General features: G+C 42.8%; 1 protein-coding gene across 6 annotated transcripts in view; it reads right to left on the bottom strand.

The window, feature by feature from the left end:
* The window catches only part of Rnf157 (ring finger protein 157), an 83,361-nt gene extending 62,483 nt beyond the window's left edge, over positions 1-20,878 (bottom strand). For 5 of the 6 annotated variants that reach the window (XR_002388106.2, XR_002388107.2, XR_015450245.1 and 2 more), the window contains exon 1: positions 20,571-20,878. Coding sequence is in view for 2 of the 6 variants with exons in the window: in XM_004860745.3 (XP_004860802.1) it covers positions 20,571-20,658 (88 nt within the window). In the remaining 4 variants the exon portion in view is untranslated. The remainder of the gene's footprint in view (positions 1-20,570) is intronic. The other variant, XM_021241018.2, reaches the window with a different exon arrangement.
* Positions 20,879-22,678: the final 1,800 nt, after the last annotated feature.

The raw sequence follows: 22,678 nt of genomic DNA, 5'->3' as shown, positions 1-22,678 counted from the left end.
GCTCAGTGATTCCGCTGTCTGCCTCCAACACACAAGGACCTGAGTTCAATCCCCAGTACCAAAAAAAAAAAAAGTCATCTATGAGATAGGTGACACAGGGCCCACTTTTCAGTTGAGGACATGGAGGGTGGAGGAACCCAGTGACAGCACCAAGCTCCACAGCTAAGACACAGCAAAAGCAGAGAGGCCAGGCTTGAAGCCGAGGCCGGGACACCTCCTCACCCCATGTCCTAACTACACACTATCTGCCTGTCTGAGAGAGGCTAAGCTGCGGGCGGGGGACGGAAACGACTCCTGTCTCTCTCTGTCTACACACACGGACATCGGACATCGCTGACTGCAAAATACATTTTAATGACACAAGACACATTGCTGATGACAACAGGGTTGCACTCAAAGCAAGGGGGAGGACTGTATTTTGAGGGAGATCAATGGCAATGCGTCCTTTATTGCAACAACTTTTTAAATTTAAATATTCATTGTATTTTTGATCATCCTGCAAGTGTGTTATTTTACACATATATGAAAGGCAAGGCAAATGTTTGGAGTCCTTTCCGACATACACATCATCTGACTTAGTTTTCCTGTGTTATAGAAAAAAGGACATCGCACTAGATGATAAAATGCTCAACCCGATAAGGTCTAGTTTTTTTTCCTTTCTGGCAAAGGCAAACAAAAATTATAAATCAGATCTCAAAAAACATTTTGTTTTGCACATCAATTTGAAATACTGTTTTTTAGTTCTGTAATGGAAGTAGCAGTAAGTAAAATATATAGCCTTTGAGTCCAGAACAAAACACGGAATTAAACACACAGATTACACCGTTCTTTGGATTTTTTGCAAAAAAAGCAAAAGATCTCTAGGCGTAGGCAAGAATTTTAGAGCATGCAATGTTTTTAACATATACATAATTACTATACAGCTTTCCAAAACACTACAGAAAGAAGTATACTAACAATATAACGTGAAACCCGACACTAACTCTGAATACCAATAAGAGGAATTACAAAGATCAATTAGGTATTTATGAAACAAATGACTTTACTTCAATCTCCAGAGTCTCCCAAAGTTTCCAGAGGTCCTGTGTCCAGACCAAGACCCAGAAGCACAGCTCAACTCTCCAAAGGATGCCCGTGGGGTTGGCCACACACAGTTGTTACGGTCTCCATCTAAAAATACTTCCTAGCCGGGGCAGTGGTGCACATCTGTAATCCCCACACTTAGCAGGCTGAGACAAGAGGATCGTGCAAGTTCAAGGCCAGCCTGGGCTACACAGTAAGTTCAAGCCCAGCCTGAACTACAAAGTGAGACCCCATCTTAAACAAAACAAAACAAAGCTAAAAAAATCATATATATGTCTATCAATAGGAAACATGGTTTTGTTTTTGGCTTGGTACTGGGGCCCTTGTACTGAGCTACAACCTCAGTGCTTTTTTATTTTTCAGTATGAAACAGAGTCTTGCTAAGTTGCTAAATTGCCCAGGCTGGGCTCAAACTCATATTTTCCTGCTGCAGCCTCCCAGAGGGCTGGGATCACAGGCACGTATCAAAGTGCCCACTTATTATTTATTTGTTTGTTTACCTATTTTTTGTGGGACTGGAGATTGAGCCCAGGGCCTTCATGCTAAGCTATATTCCCAGCCCTTTTAAATTTTTTTTTTCTAAGACAGACTCTAAGTAGCTAAACTGCCCACGGTAGACTCAAACTTTGTGATCCTCCTGTCTCAGCCTCCTAGAGTGCTAGGATTACTAGCATGCAGCACCACACCTGGCTATTATTTTTATAATAAAAAAGAAAGTTCCTTTCATTAAAGAAAAAAAAAAACCCAAAAAAATTTTTTAAAAAGCAATAAAGTATCTTAAAGATTTGGCACATTTCTTCAAAAAATTCACACCTCTCTTCAAGAAGTAATCTTTAAAAAAACCAAAATAGCTAAGCATGGTGTTGCACACCTGGAGGCTGAAGCAGGACTGCTGTGAGTTCAACCCTAGCCTAGCCTGGGGAACATAGTGAATTTAAGCCAGTCTGAACTATGTAAGTGAGACCCTGTCTCCAAAAAAAAAAAAAAATTAAGATATCAATTAAAGGCCAAGAGTATAACTCAGTAGAGCATGTATTTAGCATGCACAAGGCCCTGGGTTCAAATCGCAGCAGAGACAGAGAGAGAGAGAGAGAGAGAGAGAGAGAGACAGAGAGAGAGACAGAGTCAGAAACAGAGACAGAGACAAAGAGAAGGAGGAAGAGGAATAGGAAGGAGAGCAAAGGAAGGAGAAGAAGGGAGGGGAGTGGAAAGGAAAGAGGGAAAAGAGAAGAAAGGAAGGGAAGGGAGGAGAAATTGTCTTTAGTCTAGGGAAAAATTGCACCAACTTTTTCTAGCCAAAATGTGGAGAAAAAATTAATTATAAAATCAACTCAGTTATACCAGTAACAATTAGGAATAAAAATGTCATTTTTGCCAAGCATGGTGGTGGATGTCTGTAATCTCACTCAAGAGGCTAAGGCAGTGGGGCCGGGGATTTAGCTCAGTGGTTTCACCACCTGCTGTGCAAGCGCAAGGACCCAAGTTCGATCCCCGGTACCAAAAAAAAGAGGCTAAGGCAGGAGGATTGCTTGAACTCAGAAATTATAGACCAGTCTGGGCCACACAGCAAGACCCTACATCTTTAAAAAAAAAGAAAATTCATTTTCTAAGAACAGGTTTATAAAATGGAAATAAACTGACAGCAGCAAACATCTGGTGAAGTTAGTTTAAGGTATCCAGATCCCACTCTTGTTCACCCAAAAAATATCCATCAAGTCACCTACTGTTTTTTCTCCAAAAAATGATCACATTTGGCACTTCCATTGTCTTAAATAAGTTACAAGACAGTAACCAACTGCCTGTTGATGTCTTTATCCATAGTTCTAGGCTTCCCAATTTAGATACCTGGTTCAGTTTCAATATTTTCACTTGCATTTTTGGTGCTATGGCTTTTTTGTTTGTTTGTTTGCTTGTTTTTTATTTGGTACCAGGGATCGAACATGGGACCTTGCACTTGCAAGGCAGATGCTGGAACCACTGAGCTAAATCCTCGGTCCAGTGCTATGTTTTAAGGGCTATGGATTCCATACCAGTCACTTTTCCTCCAGATCAATGCTGTCCAGTAAAAATATCACATGTGTCACAAATGCAAACCTAGGTCCTTACAGATCCTAAGCATGTGCTCTTCCACTGTTACACCCCAAGCTCCACATATGTAATCTAAACATTTTAAATAGTCCAGCCAGGTGTGGTGGTACACACCTGTAATTCTAGCACTCTGGGAGGCTGAGGCAGGAAGATCACAAGTTAGAGCAATTTAGAGCCTAGGCAACTTAGCAACTTAATGAGACCCTGTCTCGAAATTTAAAATACAGTACAGAAAAGGGATGGACATGTAGCTTATTGTAAAAGTTCTGGGTTTAATTCCCAATACCAAAAAAATGTAATAGCCTATTTATAAAAAGTAAAGGGTCGGGAGGCTGAGGCAGGAGGATCGCCACCAGTTCAAGGTCACCCTGAACTCACATAGTGAGTTCAAGGGCAACCTGAACTGCATAGCAAGACTCTGTCTCAGAAAAAAAATAAAGGGGGCCAGGGATTTAGCTCAGTGGTTCTGCCACCTGCCTCGCAAGCGCAAGGACCCGAGTTCGATCGCCGGCACCAAAAAACCCCAAAAAAACCCAGTAACGGGTCTGAGGGCATAGTTCGATGGTAGTGTGCATGTTCAGCATGCTCAAGGCTCTGGGCTTGATCCCCAGCACCACCACCAAAAAAAAAAGAAAAAGAAAAAGAAAAAAGAAACAGGTAAAATTAATTTTAACGCATTTTTATTTATTCTAATGTATAAAAATATTATCATTTTGACATGCAATCAATATAAAAATTATTTAAAAGTTATGTATTTACTTCTACTGAGTCTTCAAGATCGGACACATATTTCCCACTCTGCATCGCTCGTTTCAGGTCAGAGCAGGCACATTAAGTTCTCTACAGCCATGTTTGCCTGTGGCTGCTGTGAGGGACAGAGTGACGCCAGACACACTACTCCTTGGCATCTGAGTTCCTCTTAGTCACTCAGCACTTCCTGGCTCTCCAGGAACACAGCACAAGTGCACAACGATCTGTACCACACTGAGGAAACCCCTCCTCCTAATGGCAACTTTGGAAGCCAGAGTTCCAAATCAATAGATTGACTTCAACCCTCCACAAAGACAAATGCAACTAGTTAACACTAATTATGTGAACAATAGGAAAAATCTCATTTAGAATTCACCATCTCAAGTTACCTAATCATTTTAAATTTAAACTTTTGGGGCATATTCCTAATACCACAGTATAATTATTGGTTAGCAGATTCCCTAAATTATGTCTGCCTCAGTGAGATACTATGGCATCTGCTACCAAACTACCATGAAATATAATATAACATCATACTGTAAACTCATTTTCCTACAACTCCATGTTTATGGGCACCCTGAATGTTAACAAACAAAAAATTCAACTTTAAAACAGCTTTTCATTCCAAATCTATGAAATCATTGAAATATACTTGACTACAGAAAACAGGCTTAGGGAAAAAAACAAATCATTTTAGACTTTTAAGTAACAGTCATTGTTTACTATCATGACACAATTCCAAACCAAAAATTTTAAACTTTTTGAAGTCATGAACACTTTATATTTTACAAGCAAATTTTGGATTTTAATCACTTTCTCATGGTAAGAGGGAGTTTTTATTCCAAGACCTGTAATCAATCTTCAACTCAGTCTGGTAATGCTACGGAACTGCTTGTGTCATTCACTCATTCATTTATTTTGGGGGTTGGGGACTGAACCCAGGGCTTCTTCCCCAGTCCTTTATTTTCTATTTTGACCCAATTTCACTAAGTTGTTAAATGACCAGGAAGGGCTTGACCTCATGATCCTTCTGCCTCAGCTGCCCAGAGTACTGGGATTATAAGTGTGTGCCACTATACCCAGCTTCATTCATATTTTTATTTTTTAAAAAGCCCTTTACAAATAATACCTAGAATTATACAATTTAAAGATAATAATCCAACCATATTCCATGACAAGGAATGGCATTGTTAACAACTGGGTGGTGGCCTTCCAGATTCTTCTCTATATATTCAAATACAATATTATAAATACAAACCACTTCCTCTTGCAAGTGGAAGGTCCTGAAGGTCCTGAGTTCAATAAGCCCCCACACCAAAACAAAACAAAACAAAACAAAAAACGTCCAGGTTTTGTTTTGCTTTATTTTGCAAAAATAAATAAATAAATAAATAAATGGGATGGTTCACATATCAATCTGCAGTTTGCTTTCCTACCTAATGTACTTGTAGGCATCTTTCCATATCTGTACTTATGGCTGGACCTCGTTGCTTTTAATGACCACATATGGTTAATAATCATATTATCAAGCCTTCTTGCTGAGGGCAAGCACAGTACTAACAAGTACCACATGGGTTGTTTCTCACAGCCCTATGGATCTGTATCTTTATTTTATAGAGGAAGAAAATAAAGCATTAAAAGTTAAGCAACTTTCCAAGGTCAGAAGAAAGAGGCAGTGTCAGGTTCCCCAACCATTCCATGCAGTCACGCTGCACTCCAGATTTAATGAACTGTTTCCCTACTGACAACAACATTCTCTAATTTTCTTTCCAGTTTATGTTGCTTCCCTTTTTTTTTTCCTTCCCTCGCTCTAGCTGAGTGTTTTTACATCAGAATTTGTGGATATGGACTGTGTGGGATAAGGATTTAATTTTTTTTCATAAATAGAAAATTTTACTAAATCTATTTAGTGAATATTCCTTTTACCCCATAATTTGAAATGTTGTTGTTATCATGCTATATATCTAGATAAGGGCTCTGTTTTATTCTGAGCCAGTACAATGTACTGTTGGCAACCGTAGCTTCACAGTATGTAAAGCCAGGCACACATCAATGGGATCCAAGCCCTTCCCACATTCTCAAGTCTCCAGCCCCAACCACTGTACCTATCTTCCTTCTACTTGATGCCACTGTCAAACCCTTCTCTATTATTATAGTTCTGATACCTTACAACTTCCCTGTATTTCTAATTATGTAGACGTTCCTCCTTCCCCATTCCAAGTCAACTTCTTCACCTAAATTCTCATTTCCAAATGCTTCTGCTCCCCGCCACCCCACCCAATCCTGGGATTAAAGTAGCGAGCACTGAGCTACTTCTCCAGCCCTTTTAAATTTTATTCATTTTTTTTCTTTTAAATTTTATTTTGAGACAGTCTTGTTAAGTTGCCTAGGCTGGCTTTGAACTTGTGACTTTCCTGCCTCAGCCTCCTGAATAGCTGGGATTACAGGCATGTGCTGCCACACCGGACTCTGCCTCTGCCCGATCTGAGACTTCACCAGTCACTATTCTTTGCTCTTTGCATTTTGCTTTTTAAAACCAGAACATGTATCGCATGACTAATCGTTGACATTCCCAAGATGAACTGAATGCTGCAACAGCTGCCCTCTCCCATCCTTCTTTCCTAATGCTTCTGTTTCTCTCCTTCCCCTGGCTTACTTACCTACTGCTACAAGCATATTCTGGTCTCCCAACTTAAAAAACAAAAACAAAAAACCTCCATCTGCCAAGGTTAGTATCTCCCACTCCCCGCCCATGCACTCCTCGTCTGTCCCTGCCCAGCACCCACGGCCCTGCAGCCCTCACAAGTGCCCGCCCCGAGGACCTCAGGAACAGCACTGCCCCCACAGCCTTCTCATCCCAGACACACTCAGCAGAGCTCCACACTCATATCTGGCGCCTCCCAAAGCTCAGGCAGTTCTGGGTCTCTACCTCTCATCTGCTCGACTCACTGCCAGCCACAGCCTTGGGCCTGCCTCACAGCTCAGTCCTGTCCTTGTTTCCTTCTCTTCCCCCTCTCTTCCTCACAGAGGAACACTTGTGACTATTTTTTTTTATTTTTTGAGACAGGTTCTCTTCACATCTTTCAGCCTGGCCTTGAACTCATTCAGGCTGACCTCCAACTTTCGGGCAATCCTCCTGCCTCAGCCTCCCGAGTGCTGGGATTACAGGTATGTGCCACCACACCTGGCTGTACCCCTCACAAATCTTTAGTAAAACCTATACTTTGAATACTTTCTGTGAATGGAATTTTTTGGAGAAACTGAAGAATGGACTGATGTCACATCTACTGTGGGGCAGAGATAGCAAACTGGAGCCCAGGAGCCCAGATGGGGGCCAACATTAGCCCCTTGGGAATTCTCACAGTTCTTGAAGAGGGCAGAAGAATGCTCCATTCTATGACTTTCCGGAGCGTAGGTAGATTTCTGTCTAATTCTTAAGGAAACCCGCAGGTAACATTTAGAACTCATTCTAAATACAGTTTCTGCTGACCATTGTGACAACAAGCCTGTAATCTCACCTCTCCAGCAGGCTGAAGCAAGAGGATCTCAGGTATGACAGTAGCCTCAGGTAATAACACAGAGAGGAGGGCCGGGGATTTAGCTCAGTGGTTCCGGTGCTTGCCTCGAAAGTGCAAGGTCACGAGTTCGATCCCCGGTACCCAAAATAATAATAATAATAATAATACAGAGAGGACTCCGTACAAAAACAAAAACCAACCAATAAACCAACAAACAAAAAGAACACACCAAGAGCAATTTCTGCTCCAGATTCTCATCTTCTGTCAATGGTGCTTCACTTCTGTGGTCATTTAGTCATCAGAGCCACAGAAAACACAGAACATTCCCAGGGTGGTCCAACTGCCTGTGACCCCAGCACTCTGGGAGGCTGAGGCAGGGTGACTGCAAGTTGAGCCTAGCCTGGGCAACTTAGCAACTTAGACCCTGTCTCAAAATAAAAATAAATATATGAATAAATAAATAAATAAAAGGGCTGGGGTTGTACCCCAGTGCAAAAGCCCTGTGTGTCCAATTCTCAGTACTAAGGAGTGGTATGGAATATTCCTTTTGTAAGGTATCCTAATCAACAAAGCCCAATCCAAGTTCAATTACAGTGGGTTGCCGGGGACTTAGCTCAGTGGTTCCACCACCTGCTTCGTAAGTGCAAGGTCCCAAGTTCGATCCCCAGTACCAAAAAAAAAATGAGTAGCTATGTGATTATATAGACATTATAATGATGTACAAATTCAATTGAGTTTAGAAACATCTCCACATTGGACTTCCAATTACAGTGGGTTATCATGGCATAAACTGGCTACCAAATCTCTGTGGTTCCAGTCTGTTCTCCCAACCACCCACACCTCTTTCTTTTTTGGTACGGGGGATCGAACTCAGAACCTTAAATTTGTGAGGCAGGTGGGAACCACAGAGCTAAATCCCTGGCGCTACCTCTTTCTTAAAGAGACTCTCTTTTTAGATTAAGAAATTTAAGCCAGGGCCGGGGGATTTAGCTCAGTGGTTCTGCTGCCTGCCCCACAAGCCAAGGACCCAAGTTCAATCCCCAGTACCAAATAAATAAATAAATAAAAGAAATTTAAGCCAGGTGTGGTGATGTACGCCTATAATCCCAGCACTCAGGAGGCTGAGGCAGGAGGATCACCAGGAGTTTGAGGTCAGCCTGGGCTACATAGTGAAATCAAGACCAGCCTGGACTACATAACAAGGCCCTGTCTCAAAAAACTAAAACTAAAGAAATAAAATTTGAAAATTAAATTTAATCCAAAATTTTAAAATAATTTAACTTAAATGGTTTTTATTATTTATTTTTGGTTTTTTGAGACAGGGCCTTGCTATGAAGTCCAGGATGGCCTTGAACTCATTATGTAGCCCAGAATGGCCTCCAACTTGCAGTGGCCCTCCTGCCTCAGCCTCCCAAGTGCTGGGATCACAGATAAGCACCACTATCCCTGGCTTTAAATGGTTTTTAAAGAGAAATTAATGCCATTACTTTCAATATTGGCTGCTTCTCACCTCCCAATTTTTATTTCTCACTGCCTTTCTAGGAGAGCTTTTTGCCAAGCAACTCATCTATTCATTATTCTCTAACTCATCAAGGCCATGTCCCCCTCTCTGTCCACCACCTCTGCTGCTCTCTCTGGGGACTGCCGGAGAGCTGTCACCGGCCTTCTCAGTGTACCCTCCAGGCTATTTGTTTCTGACAGCTCCACGTTTTTAGTGGTCAAAACACAAAAGCCAACCTGAACTATGACTTTTTAATAGCTTTACTGAGGTATAACAGACAGAGTATAAAAGTTATTGCACAGTTCAGTGATTTGGGAGACCAGCACCACAATCCAGTCTGACAAATTGCGATCCCCAAAATGTTCCATCATGCCTGATATAACTCATCCCCACTGCCACCTCACCCCCAGGCACTGTTCTGCCCTCCATCTCTCTAAATTTGCTTCTTCCAGCTATTTCATATAAACAGACTCATACAGTCTGTGGTCCTGCATCTGGCTTCTTTCACTGAGGATGTTCATGAAGTTCAATCACACTGTATGGCATGATTCACTCCTTCAGTCTGCTGAATAATGTCTCATTGTATGAATATACTACATTTTCTTTATTCACTGCCCGATGGACATTTGGGTTCTTTCCAGTTCTTTGGCTTTTATAAGCAATGTTGCTATTAACATCTTCATTATTTCTTTTGGCCCGATTTGTAGGAATAGAAACTCTGGAGGATACAGTAAATTTATGTTTAATTTTTTCTTTTCTCTTCTTTTTTTTTTTTTTTTGGTACTGGGAATTGAACTCAGGACCTTGTACTTGCAGGCAATTTATGTTTAACTTTTAAGACACTGGTAAACTCTTTCCAAAGTGGCTAGCTGGGCAAGGTAGTGTATACCTGCCTGTAATCTCACCACTCAGGAGGCTGAGGCAGGAGGCTTGCAGTGAGTTCGAGACCAGCCTGGACTACATAGCAAGACCCTGTCTCAAAAAAACAAAAATTTAAAATTTAAAAATAAATAAATAAGCCAGGGATTTAGCTCAGTGGTGCTGACGCCTGCCTCCCCTCCTAAGCACAAGGTCCTGAGTTTGATCCCTGGTACCAAAACAAATAAATAAATAAACAAACAAATAAAAACCAGTGGCTTACAATTTTACATTTCTCCTCAGCAGCTCATAAGGATTCCAATTTATCTGCATTCTCCTCAACACTTGATATTATCTGTCTTTTTCATCTTAGGTATGCTAGTGGGTGTAAAGTGGTATCTCACTGAAGTATTCCCACGACTACATTTTGAGGAATCGTTTCTACAGTTCATTAATTGTATTTTCCTAATAACTAGTCATGCTGAGATCTTTCAATGTGTTTAGCCATTCCTGTACTTTTGATGAAACAGCTAAACAATTCCCCTCCCCCTCTCCTCTCCCTCTTCCACTCCCTACCCCCCCCTTCAGTACTAGGATTAAATCCTGGCCCTTCACACTGAGCTCCATCCCCAACCCTTTTAATTTATTTTTCAAATTTTGAAACAAGGTCTTGGTAAGTTGCTAAATTGCCCAGGCTGGACTTGAACTTGCAGTCCTCAGGCCTCAGCCTCCCAGAGTGCTAGGATACAGACATGCATCACCAGTCCCAGCTATTACCCTTTTTTTTCTGGTACTGGAGATCGAACTCAGGTCCTTGTGCTTGCCAGGCAAGCGGCAGATCCACTGAGCTCAATCCCCGGCCCCTATCCATTTTTAAGTTGTGTTATTTGTCTTCTTGAATTGTAAGAGTTCTTGCTATATTCTGGATAAAAGACCTTTATTTACATGATTTGCGACTAATTTCTTTCAAAAAGTGGATTATCTTTTCTTAATGTCTTTTGAAGTACAAATGCTTTTAAAGAAATCCAAGTAGTTGGGGGTTTGGGGTTTGTGTAATTTGTGCTTTTGGTGTCACATCTTAAGAACTCTTCAGAAGCTGAGAATGGTGTGTGCCTGTAGTCCTAGTTACTAGGGATGCTGAGGCACGAAAGCTGCCTGGATCCAAGAGTCCAAAACCACCCTTGGCAATATTATGAAATTCTTACCTCAAAAAAAAAAATCTTTGGCACAGTCCAAATAAAATATCTATTTTCTCTCATGTTTTATAAGGATATAATAGTTTCGTGGGTTTTTTGGTGGTGGGGGGGATCAAACTTGGGACCTTGCACTTGCGAGGCAGGCGCCGGAACCACTGAGCTAAATCCCCAGCCCAGAATATAATAGTTTTAACTCTTGTATTTGGATACATACCTATTTTTAAAATGCTTTCTTGAGGTATAATTTATATACCATATAAGTTACCTAGTGAAAGTATATAATCCAGTGGTTTTTATATATTCACAGAGTTGTACAACCACTCACCATAAACTAATTTTAGAGCATTTTCATTACACCAAAAGAAACCCATTAGCAGTCACTCCACATCTCTCCGTCCCCCAGCCCCTGGCAGTCACTAGTCTACCTCCTGTTCCCATGGATGTGCCTCTTCGGACATTTCATATAAATGGGGTTATACAGTATATGGCCTTTTGAATCTGGCTTCTTTCACTTACTTAGCATAGTAGTTTCATGGCTCATCGGTGCTGCAGCACGTATCAATACTTCTTCTTTCCCTTTTATTGTCAGACAGTGCTCTACTGTATATATTTACTGTATTTTATTTATCAGTTGTTCCATTCATTGGTTGACAGACATTCAGGTTATTTTCATCTTTTCACAATTATGAGTAATGCTACTATGCACATTCACATACACGTTTTGTGTAAACGTATTTTTTAAAAATTTTCCTTGAGTATACACATAGCAGCGAAACTATTCAAGGAACCATAAGACTGACTTCTAACATAGTTACATGATTTTACATCCCTACCAGGAAGGTATGGGCTTTTCTGCTCTCCATGTCCTTGCCACTAGCATTATTACTCTTCTTGTTATGGCCATCCTTATGGATGTAAAGTGTTATCTAATTGGATTTTTGATTTGTATTTCTTTAATGATTAACAATACTGTGCATCTTTTCATGGGTATATTGTCCACTGTATACCTTTTTTCGGAGAAGCGTCTATTTGAATCCTTTGCTCTTTTTTTTTTTTTTTAGTACCGGGGATCAAACTCTGGTCCTTGTGCTTTCGAGGCAGGTGGTGGAACCACTGAGCTAAATCCCCGGCCCTCTTTGCTCATTTTTAATTGGGTTATCTTTTTATTATTGAGTTGTAAAGTTCTTTTTTTTTTTTTTCTCCAGTACTGGGCATTTAAGCAAGGGCCTTTTAACTGAGAGCTACATCTCCAGCCACTTTTTACTTTGGGACAGGTTCTCACTAAATTTCCCAGGCTGGACGTGAACTTGTGATCTTGCCTCAGCCTCCCAAAGTGCTGGGATTACAGGTGTGGGCCACTGTGCTTGATGAATTCTAAAGTTCTTTATGAATTCCAGGTACAAATCTTTTATTGTATGTATGATTTGCAAACATTGTCTACTGTTCTCTGGGTGTCTTTTCACTCTATGATCTATTTTAAGTTAATTTCTTGGTAATATGAGATAAGGGTCCGAAGTTGTTTATTTTTGCTTGCTAATATCAAATTGTCCCAACACCATTTATGGAAAAGACCATGCTTTCCCCACTGAACTGCCTTGGTACTTTTTTCACAGCCAACTGATAATAAATGCAAAGATTTACTTCTAGCTCACAATTCTGTTCCACTGATCTAGATGCCCTTTGTTATTGCTGATACCATACTGTCTTGGTTACTATGATTTTTAAAATATGGTAGTAAAATCTAACTTTGTTCTTTTTCAAAATTGTTTTGGATATTCTATGTGCTTTGCATATCCATGTAAATCTTAGGATGGTCAATTTCTACTAAAACGCCTGCTGGGATTTTGAAGGAAAGGCATTCAATGTATAGATCAATTTGGAGAGCATGGGCATCTTGACAATATTGTCTTCCAATCCATGAACATGAAATGTCTCCAACGATCTAGATCTTTTTTTTTTTTTTGGTACCAGGGATCGAACTTGGGACCTTGCGCTTGAGAGGCAGGTGGCGGCACCACTGAGCTACATCCCCAGCACCAATCTAGATCTTTTCAAATTTCTTTGAGGTATTAATTTCAGCGACATTTTGGAATTTTCAGTTTATCAGTCTTACATTTTCTTTGTTAAATTTATTCCTAAGAAATTTATTCTTTTTGATGTTATTAGGGATGGACTTGTTTTCTTAATTTCATTTTCAGATTGTGTATGAAACTAGAATAAGGTAATCCCAGCCCTAGGGTGGCTGAGGCAGGAGGATCACAGTGAGTTTGAGGCCAACCTGGGCTACATAGTGAGTTCAAGGCCAGTCTGCACTATGAAGTGAGACCTTGTCTCAAAAAACCAAAAAATAAATAAATAAAAATAGAATAAGGCCTGAAGATGTAACTCTGGTGGACTGCTTACCCAACATGTATAAAGAATTGGGTTTGGGCCGGGGATTTAGCTCAGTGGTTCCGCCGCCTGCCTTGCAAGCGCAAGGACCCGAGTTCAATCCCCGGTACCAAAAAAAAAAAAAGAATTGGGTTTGATCTCCAGCATAGAAAATAATTAAAAATATAATTTATTGCCAGGGATTTAGCTCAGTGGTTCTGCTTCCTGCCTCGAAAGTACAAGGTCCTGAGAGCTTGATCTCTGGTACAAAAAAACCCAAAAAACTGATTTTGTTATTGATCTTGCATTTGTAACTTTCCTAATTTAGTGTGTGTGTATGTGTGTGCATATGTATGTGTGTTTAATCCTGGATAGGACCACGTCATCTGTTAATAAAAAAACTGCATTGTTTCTTCCTTTACAAGCTAGATGCCATGTTTTGTTTTGTTTTGTTTTTTTCCGGTACCAGGGATCGAACTTGGGACTTTACGCTTGCGAGGCAGGCGGCAGAACCACTTGAGCTAAATCCCCGGCCCAAGATGCTATGTTTTAACAAAAATTTTTTTTGCCTTACTGTACTAACAAGACTCTTTAGTACAATATCGAATACCAAAAGCAGACATTCTTTTCTTGTTGCTGATATTAGCAGGGAAGCATTCAGTATTTCACCATTAAGTATGATGCTGATTTTTCAGAGATGTCCTTTATCAGGTTGAAAAAGTTCCTTTCTATTCCTGGTTTGGCACAATTTTATCACTGATGGGTGGTGGATTCTGTTAGTTTGTCTACATCTATTGAAATGGTCAAGTAATTTTTGTTTTCTGTTCTATTTTTTGTTTGTTTTTTGTTGGTACCGGGGATCAAACTCAGGACCTTGCGCTTGCAAGGCAGGTGCAGCACCACTGAGCTAAATCCCCATCCTTGTTTTTGTTTTTTTGAGACAGGGTCTCACTATGTATTTCAGGCTGGACTTGAATTCATTATGTTGCTGTGGCTGGCCTCAAACTTGCAATGATCCTCCTCCCTCAGCTTCCCAAGTGCTGGTATAGCCATGTACCACCAAACACAGCAGTTTTTTGTTCTATTAATATGGTATATTAACACTGATTAAACATCAGATAGTAAACCAATCTCTCGTGCCTAGGAAGATCCTGCATGGTTATAATATGTTCTGTATACTCATTTATCTCTGTAATGCATACATCCTACCTCTGCCACTAAATGACAAGCACTGAAATTTTGGAAGGAGTGTAATCTTTATTGGGAGCATATAGGGATTGAACCCAGGGGTCCTCTACCATTGAGCTACATCCCCAGCTGCCTTGTTTGACTGTTTTTCAAGATAGAGTCTTGCTATGTAGTCTAGGATGGCCTTGAACTCATAATCCTCCTACCTTATACCTATCATGCCCCATCCCAGACCTTTTTATTTTTATTCTGAGATAAGGTCTCATAAAGTTGACTAGGCTAGGTTCAAATTTACAAACCTCCTGTCTCAGCCTCCCAGTAGCTGAGATTACAGGCATGTATCACTGTGTGCTCAACATAAGTATAATCTTTAAATAATGATTTTTAACAACTGTGCACTTTTTGGTTTTCATGTTCAAGCACTCTTTCCACAACTATAAACTCAAGCTTACCACCTAGTTAGCAAGAATAAATAAAATAGAAAGCTATTGTAACAGTTACATTGTGGGGTTCTTTTAGGGGGGGGGTGTCAGGGATCAAACTCAGGACCTTGCGCTTGCAGTTACATTGTTGATGTCATCTTGGCCAAGCTGTGGCACCCAGCTGTCTGTCCTAAATACTAGTCTAGATGCTGGCATGAGGGATTTTATGACATGATTAATATCTCTACCAGCTGACTTTAAGTAAAGCACATTACCCTTGATAATGTAGGTGGCCTGCATTGCATCCATGACAAGACTTAAGAGCAAACCCTGAGGTTTCCCAGAGAGGAGGGAATTCTGCCTCAAGACTGTCACACAGAAATCCTTCCAGTCGGCTGGCCTGCTGTAGAAATTTCAGACTCGCCAGCCCCCACAATCATGTGTGCCAATTCCTCAAAATAAATCCTATACATATCTCCTATTGGTTCTTCTACTTTGCAGAATCTTGAGCTACAGCCACCAAATATTAACTAGTGTCATTAGCACTGCCATGGCCCACATCACAAATTACAAACTTGGTTTGGGGGCATCTATCCTGCTACCTGCCACAGGCATTAAAACCATGAACATATGGACAAGAACCAACACACTGATATGTACTCCAGGGGTTACTTCAGCCTTACCAGCATAGTGAATGGAGGCACCTGGTGTTGGCAGAGGAAACCAGTAGGGGTTGAAGAAATAGAACTGCTTCTATTGGGTTGTGTTTGCTGCCTGAGCAATGCTCTGCTCCTGTGACCCAAGGATCCAAAAATCTCTGTGCCCACTACCTGACCCAAAAGGGTTGAAGGCAGTAATGAAGGAATCCTGCTGCTTGTATGATCTTCCTGGTGACTGTCCACTGGCTTGGTCATGTATGTACTCTGGCTTCCTTCTGTCACATACAGGATTAGAATACATTTTTCAGTGATTCTTCTATGGGTACTTTCTTTATTGATCTGATTTTGCCTACTTTCCATATCTCAGGGATTCCTCATGGTCTTGATGCACTGTGAATAAATAGCCTTTGTTTGCTAGTGTTAAAAGTATATATTCTCAAATACCGAATAGTTTCTCTGGTGTGAGAAACTGAAAGTGTAAATGGGGACTGAACGTATAATAGGTAATGTGAAATGGGAAGAAAAGGGGCAAAGGGGAAGGAAGTGGGAGGGCTAGGGGAAAGGATAGAAGGGAATGGGATTAATATGAGAAAATGGAAAAATAGGAACAAAATCTTTGTAAATAGGGAGGGATGGAGGGGTTGAAGGGAGGGCTGGGCAAGGGTGAAAAATAAGAACCAAGAGAGACTATGTAAAGGTGCAAATTTCCAATGATGAATGTCATTATATTGTACACCTAAAATGTACCAATGAGTAAAATGAATAATTGATAATGCAAAATAGGAATACAAGGTGTAAAGAGGTAGGGGAAGTAGGAGGGGTAGGGGAAGGGAAAGAAGGGAAAGGAAAAATGATGAGAAATGGAAAAAATGGAAATAAAGTCTTTGTAAATAGGGAAGGGTGGAGGGCGTGAAGGGAGGGCTAGGAATGGGGAAAAAATAAGAACCAAGATGCATTATATAAAGGTACAATTCCCAATGAGAAATGTAATTGTGTTGTATACCTACAATGTACCAATAAAAGAATTTAATTTAAAAAAATAATAATAATACACAATTTTTAAAAAAGTATATATTCTCTCATTCCTAGGGATTTGGGATGGAAGAGCGAGACTGCCAATTTTACTTACTCCCTTGTCTTGAGCCTAAAGACAGAATATGTTCTCAATAAATAGTTGCTGGATGAGTGGATGGGGAAAAAAAGAACACTGGTGGGAGCACAATGAACAGTATATCGCAGATCCTCAGTGATGCATGTTAACGGTGACAAGTAAGAAAAGAGATGCCAAAAACATAAGAACACAAAGCACCATCACATAAAGAAATCAAAGCCCCTAAATCTTAAAACAACATTAAGAACTGAAACTAATCAGTCCTGACTCAGTCAAGTAAAGTACAAACAAAAAAAAAAATACTGAGTTTTTTCAAAAGGAGAATTTTACCTTTTAAGTGTTAAAAACTAATACTAATAGCCAGGCATGTGGCACACATCTGTAATTCCAGCACTCGGAAGGCTGAGGCAGGAGGACTGCTGGGAGTTCAAGGCCAGCCTGGGCTACAAAGCAAGACCCTGTCTCAGAAAAACCCAAAAAAACAAAAACAAAACCCTAATACTAAAATACTAATGAGGTGGAGGTATAGCTCAGTGGTAGAGCATGTGCTTAGCATGTGCAAGGCTCTAGAATCTATCCCTTAGCACCTAAATAAATAAATATATTGGTGCACTTGAAGACGCTTAAAAAAATATTTATAAAAATTATAGTATTTGCGACTGGGGATTTAGCTCAGTGGCACTGCACCTGCCTTGCAAGCACAATGTCCTGAGTTTGATCCCCTGTACCAAAAACAAAACAGAACAGAACAAAAAAACTGTTCTTAAAAAAAATAAATAAGATAAAAAATAAAAAACTGTTCTTGAGGGCCGGGGATTTAGCTCAGTGGTTTCGCCGCCTGCCTTGCAAGAGCAAGGGCCCAAGTTCGATCCCCAGTACCAAAAAAAAAAAACCAAAAAACTGTTCTTGGCATGGGAAGACTCATTTAACAAGCAAATGCATACTCCAATATAACAAAAATCTGGAGAATGATATATACATGTGATTAACTTCTACAATCAGATGATTTTAAGCAAAGGAAATTACTCTCAATAATAGGAGTAAAGGACCCTCATCCAATCAGTTGAAAGCTTAAAGAAAAAAAATTAAGTTTTAACCATGTTAACTGGTCAGGACTTTGATTACCACTCTGAATTTTTATATAAACTTTATCTTGTAAGACTTCACAAAATAAACTATTACATTTTACAATCTGCTCAAATCTGTGTAGAGAAATGAACTAGATTTATGAGGTACTGATTTATGTGAATTCAATTGCCTTTATAGTATGTCTACTTCTTCTGGGATACAGAATACAGATCTAATGGCTTTATCACTGTGGATATTCCTGTCACAAAATGGGCATGTATGCATAAAAACAACCATCTCAGCAAAATCACACCTTTGCCAAACAAATGAACATGGGCTTTTAAAGAAGCAAAGATTTTAGATAATGATTAAAAGCATCTTTGATATTTAATTCAAAAATTTAAAAGTTACAGGCCAGGGATTTAGCATAGTGGCACCATGCCTGCCTCAAAAGCCCAAGGTTCAGAGTTCGATCCCCAGTACCCCACCAAAAGTCACAATGAAATGTGAGTAGTTAGTATAGAACTGCTTTGTACCCTCACATTTTCTGTTACTTCAATGGTTGATCTTCATCTTTTATTAACAAAGCTAAAATTCACCTAAGAACATAAGGGAAACATTATTCATTGCTGCATGTTTGGAATTGAAAAATACTGAAAAACCCAAAAAGTTCATCAATAGGAGACTGAAAAAAAACAATGACAGGGGCCAAGGATTTAGCTCAGTGGTTTCGCCGCCTGCTGCGCAAGCACAAGGACCCAAGTTCAATCCCCAGTATCAAAAACAAAAACAAACAAACAAAAAAAAACCAATGACACATGCATTCAAGGAATATTACACAGTTGTTGAACAAAAAACTCTCAAATTAAAAAAAAAACCAAAAACAACTCTCAAATATGGAGACAATACAAAAAGATCTTTCTTAGGGCTGGGGATGTAGCTCAGTGGTACAGCACCTGCCTAGCAAGTCCGAGGCCCCGAGTTTGATTCCCAGTACCAAAAAAAAAAGAAAAAAAGTAAAGATTTCTCATAACTCTGAAAGTGAAAGAACAAGGGTAAACAGTATTAATAGTATGTTGTTTGTACAGTATTTGTATAAGAAACTCTAGACAAAGCCAGGTGTGGTGGCATATGCCTGTAATACCAGTACTTGGGAGGCTGAGGCAGGAGGATCACTGAAAGTGAAGGCCAGCCTAGGCTACATAGTGAGTTCAAGGCCAACCTGAAATACATAGGGAGACCTTGTCTCAAAAAGAAAAAAAAAATCCTGGAAGAATTCCAAATAAACCAAATGTTACAGATGATTGGGAGGTGCACAGAGAGGAAGGGGAACTGGGTAGATGGACCACAGCAGTGAGAACAAGATTTTCGCCACATGTCTTTCATCCTTTTAAACTCTAGCTGGGAGTAGGAATGCCTGTAATTCCAGTACTCTGGGAGACTGAGGCAGAAGGATCCCAATTTCAGGCCCAGCCTGTGCAATTTAGGAAGACCCTGTCTCAAAATTTTCAAAATTAGAAAAGGGCTGGGGTTGTAGCTGAGTATGAAGGCCCTAGGTTCAATCCCCAGTACCACAAAAATAAACAAATAAACAAGATGCATGTCTTCTTTAGCACTGTTTCTCCTGCAGTCATGGTTGGCCAGAGCTTTGTTAAAACACTGATATTCCACAACCCTATCTCAAATCTTTCTAAAGCAGCTCTTGCTCACACTCATCTCTGAAGGATTCATTCTCTGGCACAAAAGCAGTGTGCAACAGAGCTCTGGCAGACACTCCACAGGGAGGCAGGTTCATTGTCTGGCCCCTGCTTTCACCTGGCAGAAACCGGGCGGGCGCGCTGCTGAGAAACCAGCTCCTCTCATTAGCATGTCTTTATTCTACCAAAAGGCGAGTGGCTCCACTCCAATTCTGACACCTCAACTCACTCCGAGATCACCCAGGCCCCTATGAGGTCCCAAGCTGGAGAGGAGGTGGTAGCCATGGGTCCCCAGAAGTCTTGAAAAGAACAAGTTAAAAAATAAAGAGCACATGCTGGTCCCATGCCAGCAGTTCGGATGGGCGATCCTGGGATTCTCCACTGCTGTCCTGCCTGCACTTCCCGTGCTGATGCCACAGGCCGGCCACGGAGGCATTCACCCTTTGAACTGAAGGTGCGTCTGAAAACAAACACAGTGCTCCACACCTCATACCTATGCCAAGCCGAAAATCAACCTTGCGGCTCTTCTGGCAAAAGGACGATCTGAGTGACTCTCAGACTCGGATTCCCAAACGTTTCTGTGGAAACACTTCTGTTTTCTTCTGACAGTCCCTGGAAAACGACCAGCCTTGGAAACGCAAGTTGGGCCTCCCTCCTCCAACACGCCACGGGAGCTTTTCCACGGGAAAACTCGTTCAAACCTCCCGGGGGCCCGGAGGCTACAACCCGGGGGCAGCACCTGGCACAGGTGCGCGTCACCGGGGCAGAGGCCGCCTCCACTGGGACCGCCGTTCCCCATGCTCGGCGCCGACCGCCCCGAGCCGCGCATCCCCCGGCGCGCGTCCCTGTCGCAGGGCGGATTATCACTGAGCCACTCGCGTCCCCCAGCGGAGGGTGACCCCGGTCACCCCGCGAGCCCCTACCGCATCCCGAGCAATGCGGGGCCCTCGGCCTTCTCGACGCACCCCCCCAAGCCCGTTCCGGAGCCGCCGCCGCCACCGCCACCGTGTCGCATCCCGATGCGCGGTCCCCACCTCCCCGCGCCCCTCCTCCGGCCTCACCGGACTTGGGCGGGTAGCGGTACACGGAATTGGACGGGATGTCCACCTCCTCCACGCCCGCGTGCTGCCGGCTCGTCAGGGCCCCCATGGCCGCCGCGGGCCCCTCCGTGCCTCACCGCCGCCGCCCGCCCCGCGCCCCGTGCAGGGGTCGGCTGCCCCCCGCGGCCGGCTGGGCTGCGGCAGTGCGGCTGTGGCGGCTGGGAGCCCTCGGCGCACCACGCACCATCCTCCGCCGGTCACCGCGGCGGCGCCTCTGCAGAAGCGGCTGCGGGGCTGGGCCGGGGGGCGCCGCTGCCTCAGGCCGTGTGATGTCAGTGGCAACTCGCGCGGGGTCCGCGGCCACCTCAGCCAATGACGCGGCGGGGCGGGAGCGCCCGCGCCCATCCAGCCAATGAACGGCTAGCAGGGGCGGGGCCTGCAGCGCGTGCCTAGGGCTGAGGCTACGGCCGAACTAGCAGCGGGGACTCGGCCCCGGGTTCGGGGCCGGGGTGGGGCCGGCCGGAGCTGCGCCGAGCTGACTGAACACAGCGTCACCCCCTCCGCGACTCGGATTACCGCGAAGGGAGCCGCCTCCTCCTGCGGCCCGCGAGGCCCGGCCTGACTCGCAGGTCTTTGTCCCAGCATCCCCACTCGCATCCCCCTCCTCGCTGCTTCTCAGACCCCCAGCTGCTGTCAGCCTTCAGAAACCTGGCACAGAGGCGCGAGAGGAGGGGGCCCACGGCCTCCCTTGTTGGAGCAGATGAAGTGGGCTCCGGAGGCTTAGTCCTCCCGTACCCCTCCTCTGTGCCTGGACCAAATGCTCCCCAAAGTCCTAGTCCCAGGGAGACCAGTGAACGCTGGTGACCAGGTGGCCTTCCCTGGTCCCTTAGGTCTGTTCGTATTGCTCCGAACTCTATACGTGGTGCTTATGTCCTCATTGGTCAGCTCGGGTAGCACGGAAGTTAGGAGAGCCATCAACTCAAGATAAAATGCAGATATTCACCCTCTCCCTGGACCTTGGAAACTGAAAAGACCTGCTGTGGTCTGCGAATGAGGAGCCATCACAAGGGACCAGGTCAGGCAGGGCACACCCAGGACTCCCTTGATAAACACGTGAAACAGGGGGAAGCCTCGGCGCAGACGTCATTACAAAGCTTAATTACAGACATTTGTGTTTTCAACCTTTTATTTTATTTGTGGGTTGGGATTTCTTTTTTTTTTTTTCTGAGAAGACAGACTGATCAGCAAAAATTGCAGCTGTTAGAACATGACTTCCAACAACTTTCAACAGCATCAAGAGTTTGGGGTGCCTAATTCCCTTGATTAAGTTTGTCAAGGTATCTTACAGGATCTACCTCTTTCCTAGTTCTATTTGCATTGTCTGTCGTCCTCTTTTCAGCAATAGCCAACTGACTTGGTGCCAAAGTTACCCACAGGGTTGCCTTGGTTTTCTACGAAGTTCCCAAGGTAGCAGGAACCTATTCCTATGTGTACTTGAACCCAGGGCCTTCACATAAGCTACATACGCAGCCCTTTTTTATTTTTGGTTTTCAGTGCTAAATTGCCCAGGCTGGCCTGGAGCTCTCAGCAATCCTGCCTCAGCCTCCAGAGTGCTGGGATTACAGGCCTATGCCACCACATCCAGCCCTGTCATTTACAGTGACTGATGCAAAAGAGGGGCTGAGCTACAGGGCAGATCCCTGCCCCAGATAGCGCTTTCCCGGCCCCAGGGCTCCATGCCTGAGTCCAGTGTTCTCCCTGCAGCCCTTCCCTCTAGAAGGCTCCCAGACACACCCTTTCGGGAGGGAACCGGAGTCCCTTCTACATACTGGTTCTGCCTCATACTGTAATTGCTTGGTAAAGGTACAATAAAAGGCAAGAAGCAACCAGAGTAGAAAGTTGCCATATAATCTTGGCTCAGTTAGGGAGTCTTTGTTCTTCCTGCGCTCAGGATTGTGCAGAGGGGTCACCCCTCCCCTTTATGAGTTTACCTGTGTCTGAAAGTTTCAGGCAGGCAGCTCAGTCCTGTTGCTTACATTATCTGTTCTACTCTCACCTCAACCTGCTGGGAGCTGGGAAACAATGGGGGTTCATTCCCCTCTTCCCTCACACACCCCAAGTCTCAAAGC

This window comes from Heterocephalus glaber, unplaced genomic scaffold (genome assembly GCF_053883595.1).
Source record: "Heterocephalus glaber isolate CG9 unplaced genomic scaffold, H.glaber_assembly_v1.0 deba00000937, whole genome shotgun sequence".
NCBI lineage: Eukaryota > Metazoa > Chordata > Mammalia > Rodentia > Bathyergidae > Heterocephalus > Heterocephalus glaber.
The sequence above is the reverse complement of the archived record's forward strand: the minus strand, read 5'-3'. Positions and strand labels throughout refer to the sequence as shown.